Raw genomic sequence first — 15947 nt, 5'->3', positions numbered from 1 at the left:
TCATTAGGCTAATTGGACAGAGTGAAGAAAGCTCAACATTGATTCTCTTCCCCATGAGAACACTTGTCTCCATCAGAGCTTTTGCTAAAACCAAACCGCCATTTTCCTGCTGGTTTTTAAAAGAGGACTCTCAAGCTAAAATCCAGTCCCATAACAATATGACATCAATCAAAAAATCAATTTGCAAGCAACCAAACCAGACAACTTCACTGAGTCCAAATCAACCCAAAAAAATAAAAACATAAAAATGGTGGCTCACAAGGTACTACTAACTTAACAAAAAAAAAATCTACATCTGGGTGTGCAGGCAAGCATTCATCACTGCAAGCTTCACAATCTCAGCGGGAAGCCAGTGATGAGTGTGCTGCTTGCCCAGTCATCCATCCTACCTGCTTTGCATGTTAGCACGCAGATGCTCAACCCCCAAGTGAAAACACACTCGTAGTGGACGCGCACGAGGATGACCTGCTCCAGGTGATCATCAGCCTTGCTCTTTGCTTTCCATCATAGAAGCAAAGGCCAATGAAGTTCACAGCATGGCCTCATGCGGCGACTGTTCATCTTTTACCGTCCCTCGAGCGACAAACTACAAAATAAACACACTTGAAATGGCCACACGCGAGCCAACGCACAAACACATTTGGTGTGCGCACACACACACACAAACACACGAGTAGCGGTTCCCTGGCAGCATTTTGCTGCTGTTAAATGAGGAGTCGGGGGAATAGTGCTGGCGAAGCCGTGGGCTAGTCAGCTTCTCCTTCCTGCTGTGCACTCCAGTGGAAACGCAGCAAAAAAAAAAAAAAAGTAGAGGAGGCTGAATTACAAGAAGCCAGACAGCAATCATCCGGAATGTTCTAATGCTAAATAGTTTGGTGTTCTGCTTCAGATGCGACAGAGACAGATAAGATTGTTGCTTTTTAGAAACAAATTGGCCATTCCACTTTACAAGGGATCAAAAAAAATTCTGAGTACATTTCTGGGTTATACTATTACATTTTTTATTTTTTTATTTTATCGTCGCTGTATTTCCTAGTTGGTACTGTTTATGTTACCACCACAAATATCAGCACTAATAATATGTAATGGCAGTGTTGGCTTTAAAAGCACACTTCGGCAGTGACTCTACTCTAATAGCTAAAACAACCATCTGTATGTCAAAAATGAGTGCAAACACAACAACAGCAGCAGCAGCAGCGACAACACGAGCTATATTTATCGTTGACCCCGCTGGCTTGCCGGCGTAGTGCAATGTCAGTTTACTCCGGCTAACGTCCCGTCTCATCACACGTACATCCTGTCATTATGTCTTGGGCGCTTTTAAAAACGTGGCTTCTTGTGACAGCGGGTCAGTACACAGGTTACATCATAGTTTAAAAGATGATGGCTGACGTGGTTCGTGGAAGTAGACTTTGGTGAGGAAACAAGGCGGGGAAATGGTTTGCTCTCCTGGCCGCCTGTTATTCCTGCTGATGCAATGTGAAGGTGCTGTCCTGAAAGAGGACGACTTTGAGGAATGAGGAAAATAGAATGATAATAATAATAAAGAATTTTAGAGACTTCGGAGGAGGGTCGAAACAATGTTTCCAACACAGCGCAGTGGGAAGTAAAAAAAACATTTTATCACACCAGAGCTGCCTGCAGGATGCTAATGTGACTGATGGAAGTGAAATTCAATGAAGGCAAGAAATGACTAATGTTTCCTCTGCCTGTTTTGAGCATTGAATAAACTGCAGGGCCTTGAAAAAAATGGCTCGGAAAATAATCGTCCTTATAAGTGGAAAGTGTCCTCTCAAGACACAAATACAATGGTGATGCAAAAGTTCAATGAGTTTAACTCGAGTTAGTGAGCCGACAAAAGAGAATTAAATCTGCTAACTTTAGTCAAATGAGCCGATATAACCAAATCACCTTAGTCCAAGGTGAATCCACTAACTCAAGTTAAAAGTTACTTCCCCCAGCTGAAAATGACTGACCTGAGGCGTTCTTCAGGTAACCATTGGAGTCCACCGTGGTGTACATGACATACGGGCCCGGCTGGTTGACGCCGAATGGCTGCGAGCGGAAAACAAAAACAACAGAAGGATTTTATGACGTGATGATTCAGCAAAATCTTGTCAAAAAGCCACAAACAGGCACCAAAAGAGGAGGAGGTGTGACTAAGAGGAAAAGAAAAAAAAAGACGTAGGAGGTGATGGATGGCGGCAACGAGGGGCACAAATAGCTGCCGGCAGGCCGCCTGCCACAATGACGATTGGACTGACAGGGAGAGCAAAACAAATGCCGTGAGAAGCGGCGGCGAGCTTGGCAAGTGGAAAGTTAGCTGGCGGCTAGCGTGAAAAAGCTGAGAAATCATCTCAGGAATAATTTCTTATAGCAACACCGGTCGGCGGTTAGCTGGTGGGCAGTAAGCGGCTAGCATGAAAAGCTAACATAGGTTATTTACACGGCAGAAAGACAACAGTAATTTGATTCATTTAACAAAATTTGATATATGTAAGAGTGAAATAAGATAAGAGCTTGAGGACTGAATTAAAACTGTTGAGTCGAGGTACAAGTGTACTTGTAAGCGGTTATAACAAGGCCAGTGCACTTAAGATAAAACAAGGCCAGCGCACTTAAGACAAAACAAGCAGTCTTGGGAAAATAAAACAAAAGCATTTCTTTGAAAGTTTCGACACAATGGGGATACTCGGTGCTATTTCCGTGCGTGAGTGTGTTTCTCTGGGGAAAAATAACGTGTGTTTACCCATAAACAGTAAAACCGGCCCACTGTTTCAAGTTAAGGGTGAGAACCGATAGATACACAGGTGGTGAGTTCGTGGGAAGCCAAACACAACTTTTGGATTATGGCCTGACAATTAAACCTTGCCGTTATAACACCACAAGTTTGAGTTATTAAGAAGGAAGAGCATTTTGCGCCATTGGGATCCGCACAGCTTAAAGCCTTGTTCTTGACTCAACTCCATGAAGACTTGCTCCAAACTCCTCAAAGACCCGGTATTAATTTGGTCTCGTTTCTCCCAAGTCTTGGTCTAGTAGTCTGCATTTCTCAAAGTCTTAGTCTTTGACTATCACTTTGAGACCAAGTCAAAGACTTTTAGGGAATCTAGACCAAGTCAAAACCAAGACTTTGAGGAATCTAGAGCAAGACTGCATGTGTTTCGTTGAATAAGATTCTGCCATGCCACCATACTCGAGCGCCCAGACGCACCAAGCAGATGGTAGATTGTTGTCACATGTACTAAACAACCAGCACTTGCCAGAAATGCCCTCAATACTGCTTTCAGTCTCTTGGCAGCCTTCCCGACTAGCTTCCTTTTACTTGTATTTTTTTTTTTAATCAATTTTGTAGAGTTCTTGGTTGGGTGATATTTTCTCCACCTGATTGACTCTGTTCCACGGTCTATTTATAAGGATGTCATCATGCCGCTTACCTTAACGTTTCCAGGACAGGCGTTGGAGCAGAGGCCGCTGAGCACTGCGGGAAAACAGACGGCATACAAAAACATGAAAAACCAATTTAAAAGGAACACGGTCTCGATAAAGTAACACAAAGCGAAGCGTATATATGTTCATGTATGTGTGATGGGCGGATGTGATGAACATAACGGAGGTGACAAGCACAAATGAAAAGGATTTACTTACACTAGGAATTTAATTACATGGCGTATGTGCCTGCTCGTGTGTGCTTGTGACATAAAATCAGTTGGACTTGCTAATCAGTCATTAGAGGCGAGGTGACTTTATTAGCATGCTAATGAGGTTCTGTGTCGAGGTCGCTTTGATTGGCGCGACGCAGTCAAGCTAAATGAAGCTCTGCATTCGATTAATCAGGTCTAAAAAAAAAAAAAAAAAGGCACTCCAGTTCATAAAAGGTCTTCTGGATCGCAACGGATGGATCGCTTTAGTCGTTGAAAACCAACATGAACTTTTGTGTGTTGCGAATACAATTTGATACATTCTGAAAAATGCTTCTTATAAAATATCTGAAAAAAGTGAAGTACTTTGAATATTTTCTCGATGGACGAAATGAATGTGTGTGAAGCAACAGCTAAAATGCCACCATCATCTTTTGTGTGGGCTAAATCAGGATAATGGAGGTCATTTTGTCCATTTGGAAGGCGCCTTGAGTGCGCCATGGTGTGCTTTGATCTCTTTAGAGCTTAAAAGCTTCAGAATGCTGTTGATAGAAGTCCACTCTCGGTCTATGATGCTGCTGCTTCTTTTAAGTAACTCTGGTTTACAGAGTGTTGTGCGGCTCATCAATGCCTTTGATCAAAGTTCTACTCTGTTTTCAGTTGCAATGACCGTTAACGTATTAATTCATTAGCACTGTGCATAAAGCCAGAAGAAATCCACAGGACATTTTGGTCCACTCAATTCTACAAAGTCTTGATGTTGACTTGATCTGTACTCCTTAAAGTCTTGGTTCTTAACTTGGTCTATGTCTTGGTAATGACTTGGTCTTAACTCAAACCCAAGTACTGTTCTTGATTGGAAGTCTGAGACTTGGTCTTAATTTATTTTATTTTATCAGAAGGCGGAAGTGATAGCCGAAACATGTCAGATAATGAAACCTAAATAATTTGTTTGTGATAAAAGAACCAGTAAAATAATTGACAATTGAAAACAAGATGAACATAGATGAACTATTGGTCTTAATTTGTTCTTGGCTTCTGAAAGTTTTGGTCTGGCATGTCCCAAGTCCTGGAAGGCTAAGCGCTTCAAAGTCTTGGTTTGATCTCCACTTCTAAAAGTCTTAGTTTTTGCTAATACACTTTGAGAACAAGTCAAGACAATGACTTTTTGAAGCCAAGACCAAGACTCGGAGTTGTCGAGACTAAGTCAAGACCGAAACGTTAAGGTGTCTAGACCAAGTCTAGAGCTAGACTTTGAGGGGTCGGGACCAAGAGTTTGACATCGAGAAGTCAAGACAAAGCCTTTGAAGAGTCAAGAAAAAAAATTACGTTTCTGATGAGTCTTGACAAAGACCAACACATTGAAGAGTCAAAGCGGAGCGAAAGACTGGAGACCAAGTCACTGAGTTTATGGAGTATTCAGGCATGACTGATGCCGTGTGCAGATCAGCGAGGGAGCTGAAAATCGAGTGCTCCTTTTTTGTCTGCCAGCCTCCTTTTGTTGCACACGCTTCAGTTCAGTCCCAAGCTGACGCATAACAAGCAAGTGCTCCTGGAAATAACTCAATGTGTTCTTGCGCTGAGCACCTCGTCGGCGTCTCCTGTGATCAAATGCATTCTCCGGTCTCGCTCGTGTAGCGCAGCGTCTGTGGCGGGACTCAGCTGACAGCGGGGGAGGGAATGCTACGAGCGTCGTGGTGGGACTCGGCGGCTCCGTATCAAGAGCGTTAAAGTCACCGTGTCAGGAACAAAAGGCCAATTTTGGACCAAAAAACCTCTGTGGACGATATTCAGACGGGACGTAGACGAATGAAGTGATGATTGAAATTGTGATTCTTAAATGTATCGTGGAAATAAAACAAGATGAGAGCCTGGTGTGCTTTATGTAATCAAACTAAAATTAGCTCTTGGTCAAAGCGTGCTGTCTAAAATGCGCATCTCTCACTCTCCGTGCGTGTCTTTTTTAACCTCGCCGAGCTTTTGGACCTCACCTGCCCGTCGACTGGGCCACGCTGTCAGGTCACATGACATCACAACCACACGCACATAAACACACGGCAAATGTGAGGAGCAGAATTTGACGGGGGGGCCATGACGTGCTGTGTCAGCGCTAGTGGCTACAAGCGGGCAAGCTAACGCACGCACAGGTGCCCACACACACGTAATACTGAGCAATGTAGAAAACGAGCTCTGAATTTAGTCTCGTCTAGCGTAGAACAGTCAAGTCCAGTGATATAGTCGAGTCCAGTGTGGTTTAGTCGTCCAAGCAGCTGTTTCAATATTGTACCCCCCATTTTACATTGGGAAAAAAAAATCTCATGGAACAAATTTTATCATGTAAGAAGTGATAACAACCGTGTCCCAATTTATTTTTTAATTGAACATAAAGCTAATATACTTTCTGGAAACCATGACCTTTTGTGTATTGTACCTCAGTCTCTGACCCTGGGACAGATTAGCTTCATCCAAAATGACTGGCAGAACAAAAAGTGCACGACATGAATGACAACTCCTCGTAAACAGTGTTTTTTGATCTACTGTATTATTAGCGTATCAGCTGTCTGTCTTGTCACCGCACTCAGGCCCAGATTCAAATCGTCCCCTGTGACGTGCGCACTGAAATGCTTCATGTAAACATACTCAGACAGACTGACAAGTGTGACGGACATACTGAAGCAGGATGAAGAAAGGGACGAGGAAGACGTCGGCCAGAGAGGTCAAGACAAAGATGGGGAGGGGGGGGGTAAGTGACAAGAGGCAATCGAGACAGACAGATGCTCACAGATGTTCTTCAAAGCGGCTAATCTACATGCTAGCTAATAAGTAAGCAAGAAACTAATCAAAGGTTACAGTTCTGCCTGTCACATCTCACTTGAAGAGTTTCCGCCTCTATCGTTCTAATTTGGGAGTTTTAAGACTTCTTGGCATTAATGAGTCGTCGGCTCCATCTGTCCACACTGCCTCCATTTTGTTTGTGTCTTTTAAAGTAGCGCAGCACTCTGCTTTGTAGCTCATTTCATAGTCGTTTGACAGTTTTTGTTGTTGTTGGGCTCGCGGGGGTGGGGAATGCTGGCTGGCGCTCCCCTGACAAAGACGTCTGGCTCATTATAGGAAATATGGTGACCGGGCAGCCATGACGGAGGAGTAATTAATTCCTAATGATTACAGAAGCTGTTTGACTTTGTGCTAACAAACGAAAAAGGTCTTCGAGTAGTGCCTGCAGGTTGTATTACGAGGAATACCTTGACATGCCTTGTTATAAGCAGCGAGGGACATAAATAGTGCTCAAGTAGCTCACCTCCAAGGTTGTCAAGGAAAAATTAATTATTCATCTCATTTATGCTTATGTTACACTTTAATATTATTTCCACGTTCCAACCTGGAGGCACATATACCGTAGCTCTGTGTGACAGTTTTGGCCAACACGGGTGTTTGATTGTTATGCCACATGTTGCTTCAGTCATTACTTCACTTTGCTCTCATTTTTCTCATGATGATTTAATATTAGTTTTATGCCACAACCTTGAGGCTCGCAGACATTTTTGCCTTGGAGCGATTTAAAATTTTAAAGTTAGTTCTGAGAGTGATCGTTTCAACTACAGGGGAGTGTGTTTGTTCTGTCACATAACTGATTTTTGATTTAAATAAACACACATAATTGATTGACAATAATAAAATGGCTTACAGATCTACCTACATCAATGATCATGTGACACTAAGTGATTGACGACACGTGTGTAATTATTATACCGCATGCTGCAAATAATTTTTCACTGCACAAAAATGTGATAGTTATGCCACACAACTTTTGCTTATACTTATGGCCGATTGATTGGTGAGCATACTCTCCTATTTTAAGGTCTTTCGTTTGTCGTAAACATCATCTGGTCCAATGAGGTGATCCTCTTTGTACGTTGTCGGGTCAATTGTGAATCAACATGTCAGAAGCGCGAGCAGGTTAAGTCCTATGTGTGTGTGTGTGTGTGTGTGTGTGTGTGTGTGTGTATACACACACGTATATGTGACAGGCTTGGACACGAAGTCGATCCTTGACCGAAAGTTCAATAGTGCTCTCGGGAAGGCTGAGGGACGGCGTCTTACAAAAACAACTATCCGTCTTTCAGTGTGTGTGTGTGTGTGTGTGTGTGTGTGTGTGTGTGTGTGTGTGTGTGTGTGTGTGTGTGTGTGTGTGTAGGGAAGTGCAGCAGAGGAAAATGTGAGGTGACACAGTGTACAGACTCTGATGTGGAATCAATAATTAGAAATGAGAAGCGAGTATTTGGAGGGTTGGTGGGAGCAAAAACGTACACCTACAAGAGCTTCTCACGTAAGATCACGACAAACGAAGGCCAAATCTTTCCAAGTATGTTGAGATGAACAAAAGTGAATTGCTTAGTGGAATCATGTTCTAAAAATACACACGTGCTCAATGTGGCCTGACTGGAGATGTTCTCTTATCACTTAGAGCAGTCCTCCTCTATCTATCCAGAGCCATTATTAAAATGGCGGCAGTGTCATCCATCCACGTTGGCGCTGCTGTCTGAGGACAAGCGACATGTCCTTTAGTGTCTCTCAGAGCGGTGTCGCCTTAACGTGAGTGGCCATCATCAGTCACCGCCTGAAGGATCGACGCTGCCATCACGTCAAAGTCACTGAATGAGTAATTTTGGCCATTTGGAAGGCTCCTTCAAAGTAAAACGTACTACTTGAAGAGTTTCCAAAATTGGGTTTCCGTTCCTTCTAGTGGCTCCAAAAATGATCTGAGGTAGGCCACATGGAATTTTTAAGAATTCAGCTTCCTTGCAGGAGAAAATACATCTTGATTTAAAAAAAAAAAAAAAAAAAAAAATTCTTTTATCGCTACCAAATTGTAACTAACCACTTATACGAAATGAGAAATAAATGAGACCAAATTCTGAAACAACTGAGTGGGCAGTTAACCGACTTGCCATAAAGCATGGAGCTCGACATCTGCTCTGAATTCGATATTTGCCCAATGTATCAGATTTCTTTTTTTTAATGTCCCTCCATTTTCTGACACAGGCCTCATTTCAATGATTGGGATACGATGTAAATACGACTGCCTATATTTATTGGGTGGTTGTTAAACAGCTTCCCGTGTGGAGTCTTACGATGTGCGCTAAAGTGCTGTTTTATTTACAAGTATGTGTGTGTGTGTTTTCTTGCAGGCAGAAGATGAGCAACTTACAAACACGCAGACACATCAGCCAACCCTCCCAAAAGACGAGGGAACAACTGTTCGCCAACTGCGCCGCGGAAAAAAAAAAAGGATGAACGATGCTCTTTTCCTACTAATGAGCCGCACGGAGTGACAGATTACACCGAGCATGCCTCCTCCCATAACCACCAACCACCCTTCCGCCTTCTCCGGGACTATTTTTTTTTCTCCTCACAGGTTTCCAGGCACAGACAATTTGACTTGAAAAAGAAGCTGTGAGTGGAATAAAAAGATAGATAACTAGGGCGGGAAACAAAAGGCTTTTTCATTGGTGGCTGTCTAGTACAAGTTAAAAATTAGAGATTTTAATGAGTCTCAAATGAAGGATCCTAAAATTTCTGTATATGACGCATACAATACTACAGAACAGCTTATTTTTAGGTGAGTGAGACACCAATAGTTAGTCTTCTTTTTAGAAAACAAAGCACACAGACAATACAGCTATTTGCCTTTTGTATGATTCTGTTTCAAAACAAGTTTCATGAACCGGTATCAGAGGCTGAGCTGCACTTTGTTTGTTTCGACATAGCCACTAAAGCATGAGGCAATTACATTTCCTGGAAACTTATTATTCTGGCTTTTTAGGGCTCCTCAGTGCTGTTCTTTGTTTTTTGGACTTTCTTTGTGTGTGACTATTGCTGGTGTTTTGCTCATGCTAATGGTAAAGTCAACAAATACTAAAGATGTTGCCATTTGAAGCACTGTTCCAAACACAGAAAATGTGAACTGAATGCAAATGAAATGCATTGTAATGTCCTCCAAAATGCTTTTTGTCTGAGCTAGAAGAACCGAGCCTTGTGTCTTTCTCGTTTCGCATGAAGACGGCGGTGTTAAGAAGCTCGGGGCTGGGAATCTAAATTACAGACGGCAGATAATAGTCACCACCAACTGTTTGCCACATTGGGGGCAAAAAAAAAAAAAAAAAAAAAAAAAAGAGAAAATAGTTGCTTGCGTTGACTTACTCTAATGAGTCCGGGAGGGGAACAAAGGGAATAAAATTGCAAGATGATAAAATATGTAAATTACACCGTGAATCTCTTCACTCTCGCCTCCTGATGACAGAGGGGAGATTTTTCCTGGGGACAAAGGCGACGAGTGTCTTGTGCGAGGAGTGCCAAGAAGGTGACTCACCCATGACTTTCACAAAGTAGGCATCGGCTTCAAAGTTGTTCTTCAAGGCGTGGATGACCAGCTCTCGCTTGCCCTCCACCTGATTCACCACCAGCATGTCCAATATGCCCTGCACGACATATATGCTTTATATATTTTTTTAAATAAATCAGTCATTGGTATTTTTTTCGGCGAAACATTTGCATCGACCTATAATAATAATAATAATTATAAAAAAAAATTAAAATCAGCATTGGTTGGACCCTGATGTTAATTTTTTGTGTGCACATTTTCAAAACTACAACAAATTAAAATAACTCAATATTTATTTAAAAAAAAAAAAAGCCATTTTCATTGTTATTATGTAGCCTTGAGTGCAGAATTTTGAGGAAAAATAAAGGAACGGCTTTTCACCTGCAATCATCTTATTTTCAAATGGCCTTGCTTCTGAGTAACTGGAAACAATCGCACGTTTTTGATAATTAATCGGAAACATCAGCAAAAGGTATGCTTGTTACTTGTTAACATATGCATGTTTGTGAGTCCCAGGCAAGCTCAATGTTTATTTTAAGCGGGGCAGCAGCTGCTTTTCCCGTCGGAAGACCTTGAAGAGTATACGGCAACCTTTTTCTCGCAGGTATCAATTCACGAGTGAGCAATATGATCTTTTCGAAGGCCCTTTTGTTTTGTTTTTTTAAGGTCGCGCACAACTTTTGCATTGGCTCTTATTAGCCTGAAGTATCTGGTGAGAGCATTTGTCTGCTCTTCCTCCTAACATTAGCAGTAATAATGAACGCTATAAAAAGCACATGAAGCAGTGCTGTAGAAAGAAAATGTGCATGAGTGCAGCCCGCAAGTACAATGACAAGAAATGGATGTCTCGTCCTGCACAAACAACAGCTGGCTCAAAGTCGCTTCATAGAATTGGATGTGCCTTTAACTGCAGTTCTAATGCCCCCGACACAGAACACACAAAGATCCACACACAAAACGAGACACAAAGAGACACACATGCACACACACGGTTAAAGTACGACTTTTAGTCAGGCAAGAAAGTCATTTTTGTTGATATGAGTGGTGGAAAAGCTTAAGACTTAATCCACTTTTCCGCTTTAGAAGGGAAGCTCATATTCTGTGTGCGAAGTTGGATTTCTTCTTGTTCTTATGCTCCATCTGCCGTCATCAAATTCTCTAATATCAGAGGTCACAGAAAAAGCGATGTCAAGAGGCAAAAGAAGAACAAGGCTCTACTCACGTCCTCGTAGATGTCAAAGAAGGTGGCCATGACGGCGTTGGGGATGGCGCCCAGGTCGGATTGGTCCCAGTGGATGCGGAACATCCGGCCAACGCTCTGGCAGGGCAGAGAGGAGCTGGTGCATGGGACGTTCTCCAATAGGAAAGCCTGCTGAGCACTGGAACCAGCAAACAAACACACACACAAAAAACGTGTTCACGACGTTCAAAGGCAAAGTGATGAAAATTGTTTCCCTCCGAATGGCTGCAATGACTCAAAACGCTTTTTTGTGGGTCTACTCATATTAGACAAGCTGACAAAAATTGCTAAGTGAAACTGGGTTGAGGGGCTTCATTTGGGATACCAAAGTAAAATGGCTACATAGATGGGTGTCCTTTTTAGAGATGGAAAATGGAATGGAAATGCAGCAACGTTATTGAATGAGTTGCATATATTTGTTTATTAGTTAGTAACCCCGTAAAATGCACATCTCTAAATTCCACTCCGTCTTCACTTGTTTCTGTCGCCATTTGGCTTTAATTCTCGGGGGAATTGGAACCGCCTCCCTTCCAATCTCCATCTTCGTGTCTTTTGAGACGAGCTCCCTCTCTGTGTTCGCATCTCGGTGGGAGCAACACACACCCAAAAAAACACTTTAAAAATAGAACATAACGGTGAAAGGTTCTGAGACGACTTTCTTTTTGCTGGCAACGTGTCTTTGGCGTTGAAGGTGTGCAAGACGTCTGCTGAGAGAACATTGAACGCAACTCCGAGTGTTGGAACGTTTGCCAGGGTAAAATGTTGACTGATGCGGTTTAAGTGGTTGACACAAACGCCGTTGAGCCTTGTGGGCGCACACAAAAACAAAACGGCGAGTATTGTATTTGGTTGCGATGTCGACACTGATTTATATCTTGAATTAAATAAAGTTTTTATATCTGTTATATCTATTAATTTAAGTTCATATTCCAAGAATGATATAGATCTTAATATCATATTTTTCCTTCAAATTACACGAAATGAATGAATGAATCTGGCATCTTTTGTCTATTTACAAAATACACATTTTATAGAGACCACACAGTAAGATGAAAAAAAAATTAAAAAAAAATAATTCAGTGGCCCATAAAATATGGAAACCACTTTTGAAGGAATGCAGTAAAGTATTCAAATAGATACAACACGAGCATTTATGAGTGCCATTATAATTGTCATCTTGTTCTGAAGGCCTGACTACAATGGCATTGTTGACCGGCACCCTATATGTTTGTAAAAACAGAATATAGATAAAATATAGTTGCGTGGCTAGATAGTGTTTACAAGCAGAGAGATGGATGACACCTTGGCTCCGTGTGCTAAACTGTAAATTGAATGAATGGGGAAAAAATATGGATAATGGACTATTTTGAGCGGATGACTGATAAGATAGGCGTAAAAAACATAAACTAAGTGGAAATCAACTTGGATGAAGAACACAATGTGTCCAAGAGGTAATTGATTGATTGTATGCTAGATCAGATGGCTAAATTAGCCTTCAAGACAAAATAAATTCACAGCAGATTGCTTACTTCACACAGACAATGCTGTAGATTTCACCGGGAGGCGGAGCAAAGTAATTCATTCTTAAAGAATCCAAGACGCTGATTAAAAACAACACTGCGACTTTGGGTCATGTCAAATGTTAAGTTTGTCGACATAAGAGGTTGGCGAATCAGATGAACGGATGGGGGCGGGGGCAACAGGGGGCTAAAGGGGGGGCGGGACTTGAGCTGGATTAAACCACACCAATTACACATATAAAGTGTATATGTTGAGATCTGGAGGTTTAGAACATGTCTGCTGCCGTCTAATCTGGAAGCATTTGCTGTGTATTGACAGTTTGGAGTGTGTGTGTAGACCCCCTTTCCACTATGGTGTATGTTTGCGTCCTTACTGGTATTGTTAGGCTTAAAAAATATATATATTCTCAGCGCTGCAGAGGGGGAGGTGAACTCAAAGTCATGAGGTGGAGAACATACCCAAAGATATGGATACAAACAAATACAAAATGCATCATCTTTTGGATCCTACTATTCTGCTTGCAAAATAATATTTCAATTTCCTATGGAGGAAACTGAGTGTCCAGGAAAGTATTCAAGAAATCTTCAATCAATCTTCATGAATTGAAGCAAGTCAATGAGCCACCTGGAATCTGAATTCTTCAGTGATGTTTTAATAATCATCATAGTTGACCCAAAGTGCGGGCAAATGAGTCATTTTCAAGCAAAACGACATCTTGCGATTTTCGTGTCAAGGTGTGCTCGAGTACCTTTGGGGCATCAATTAGGACACAAACTGCATGTCTGTAGGGAGTCTGTGATTCCTAGCGCTTCCCTCCACCCATCTAATTGGTCCCCGGAGGGGGTGCTTGGCCAGCGGGAGCTCAGACAGATGATCGTTTTGAGAAAGTGCTACCAGGCCGCGTCGGGCGCATGCTAAACTGTGATCTGCCGATTCACGTGCTGGTTTCCAGGCTCCATTAACCCGACCATCTGCTGCTTGATCTGCATCGCTTTGACTTTTCTACATCACAGCCGTGGACACTAGCAAAAACTCACACCACTGCATAATTTCGTTACAAAGCATTCTTGGTTCCCATGCTGACCAAGGGACAACGGAGTATTAGCTGCATTAGCGGTTAGCGTGTGTGAGGGCCCCCGTTCCTGTCGATGTTACAGTGAGTTGACAAGAGTAAACTCCAGCGACTAAGTGTGCATTCTTTGTTTGAGTCCTAAAAAGCGTGTGGACGACTCGGGGAAAAACAGGATTATCTGACATAATCCCGGCGATCCTTTTATATGCCCGTGATTAGTTGAGCGCGGCAGAGTGTTGATGGCGTTGTGGCAACGGTGGGATTAAAGGTTCTGTTGTAGTCAAAACACCTCACGGGAGCTTCTTGTTCCCGTCTTGATCACACTACTCGACATAAAATATGACAGGATTACCCAAATATTCGAAACGGCTTTGTGTAAAACGTACTACGGCAAATTTAATTGATTATATCTGTTTTTGACACGATCTGAGAGGCCCGGCGGTCAAAGACAACACTGCGGTGAACTAACAAGGCAAACATCAGTGTTGTTTATAAAGAAAAGAAAAAATAAGACACAGGAAACAACAAGACGATGACGCTGACAACCAGAGGAGTGATCTGAAATGGCATCGCCTAGCAACAGCCCGCTAAGCTCTTGGCAGCTGCTCGGTTGGGCCGCATACAGATAAACGGAGAGACACACAAACCGAGATATAAGCACAAGAGTCGACTCATCGTTGATACGGTAAAAGTTATGATTTTGTCAAACCAGGTATAAACCATGTGTGTGATCAAGATCAAGCACTAAAGATATTTACTTTAGGGTTGAGATGTCGTTAAGATTTCTTGAACACGATACAGATATGAATGTCCATATATTGCAAGTTTTTGCTTATAAATTACTGCAACCCTGTTCTCCATTGGAAAAAATTCCTATTTTATTCGTAGTATTCTTACAAAAACATAAAGCTGGTGCTCAACATCTTAAGACCATTTCGGCTTGATGTAGGGACAACTTCCAGCAGAAATATTTTTCTTATTACTGGCTGGCGTTGAATTCACATTTTTCTCTTCACCTCCCCGAGGCTCATCTTGTTGATGGGTGCTCAAAAACCCGTTTGATGAAAAGCGTGACATTAAATGACGGTTTAAACGCCTCGTTCGGTGTCAGGTGCTTCGCTGGGAGTTGCTCCGGTTCAGCCGTTTTCCATCTGTGACCTCATTTCGCCTTCTCAAAATAGCTCAACGTGTGCGTCGCGAGGTCGGCGGGTGACATTTAGAGCCCCCCACTCCCCCATTTTTTTTTTTTCCTGGCGGTCTCATGAAAGCCGGGCGGACCCATTCTGCATCAAATGAGAGGCAGCATGATGCTCGGCCTCTCTGGAGTTGGAAGTGTGAAGTGGACGAGGGAGTCCACCAGACAGACCGGCATTGTGTCTTTGTGCTCAATGTCCCACTTTCCAATAAGAGATGGGGGTGCTTTACATTTTCTCCCCCTCATTCCCGGCTGTGCTCTGCTTTGCTAATGATGATTTGTGGTGGTAGCATTAGAACTTAGCACAAAGGCTATAACTCAGCCTAAGTGGTCCCATTCTGACTCCCTGCAATGAGCAATAGGAGCTAAATTCGAATTTGAAATGGAGTCCACTCCAAAGTCAGTTGCTAACTCACGAGCAGGGTGACACGGGGGGAAAAAGTCGTACCTGATTTCTGTAGCAGGAAGAACTCATGGGAATTTACTGTGAAGATGGATAAACAGTCCTAAAAGTCACATCAACTCTTCAAGAGAAGGCTAACGTAGAAACAATTTAACTGATTCCTGCGGCAAGACCCCCACCCCCATGTAATTTGTGGACTGAGATACGGGTCGATATCCATTTAGTCTTTGTTGTGCCGCCAACTTAAGAAATAAATGCCTCCCTCATAGATCGCTTGGTAACCCCCTCACAGGAAAAACAAACAATCCAAAAAGTGGAAATGGCAGATGTTTTGAACTCAGCTTGAGTCGCCATATCCAAAGCCTTAAATCTAATCTCGAAATCATTTTGTAAATTCGTAAAACTCATGGGCCTCTCGCAAATTTCTACAATTGAGTAAATGAATGGCAGCAATGGTGGTTATTTTCTCAGTAAATCCTTTCTTAAACAGGAG

At 42.4% G+C, this 15947-nt stretch overlaps 1 protein-coding gene across 2 annotated transcripts in view; it reads right to left on the bottom strand.

Moving 5' to 3' along the window:
• itfg1 (integrin alpha FG-GAP repeat containing 1) overlaps nucleotides 1–15947 on the bottom strand; it is a 49387-nt gene that overhangs the window by 6820 nt on the left and 26620 nt on the right. The window contains exons 11-15 of one of the 2 annotated variants that reach the window (XM_085907888.1): nucleotides 11246–11402; nucleotides 10012–10120; nucleotides 3438–3481; nucleotides 1977–2055; nucleotides 440–1493 (exon numbers count right to left, since the gene is read on the bottom strand). In XM_085907888.1, the coding sequence (XP_085764014.1) occupies nucleotides 1321–1493; nucleotides 1977–2055; nucleotides 3438–3481; nucleotides 10012–10120; nucleotides 11246–11402 (562 nt within the window). In that variant the 3' untranslated portion in view covers nucleotides 440–1320. Of the gene's footprint in view, nucleotides 1–439; nucleotides 1494–1976; nucleotides 2056–3437; nucleotides 3482–10011; nucleotides 10121–11245; nucleotides 11403–15947 lie in introns of those variants that run through there. The other variant, XM_085907887.1, reaches the window with a different exon arrangement.

This window comes from Syngnathus leptorhynchus, chromosome 3, assembly GCF_054491065.1.
Source record: "Syngnathus leptorhynchus isolate UIUO chromosome 3, UIUO_Slep, whole genome shotgun sequence".
NCBI classification, from domain to species: Eukaryota; Metazoa; Chordata; class Actinopteri; order Syngnathiformes; family Syngnathidae; genus Syngnathus; species Syngnathus leptorhynchus.
The sequence above is the reverse complement of the archived record's forward strand: the minus strand, read 5'-3'. Positions and strand labels throughout refer to the sequence as shown.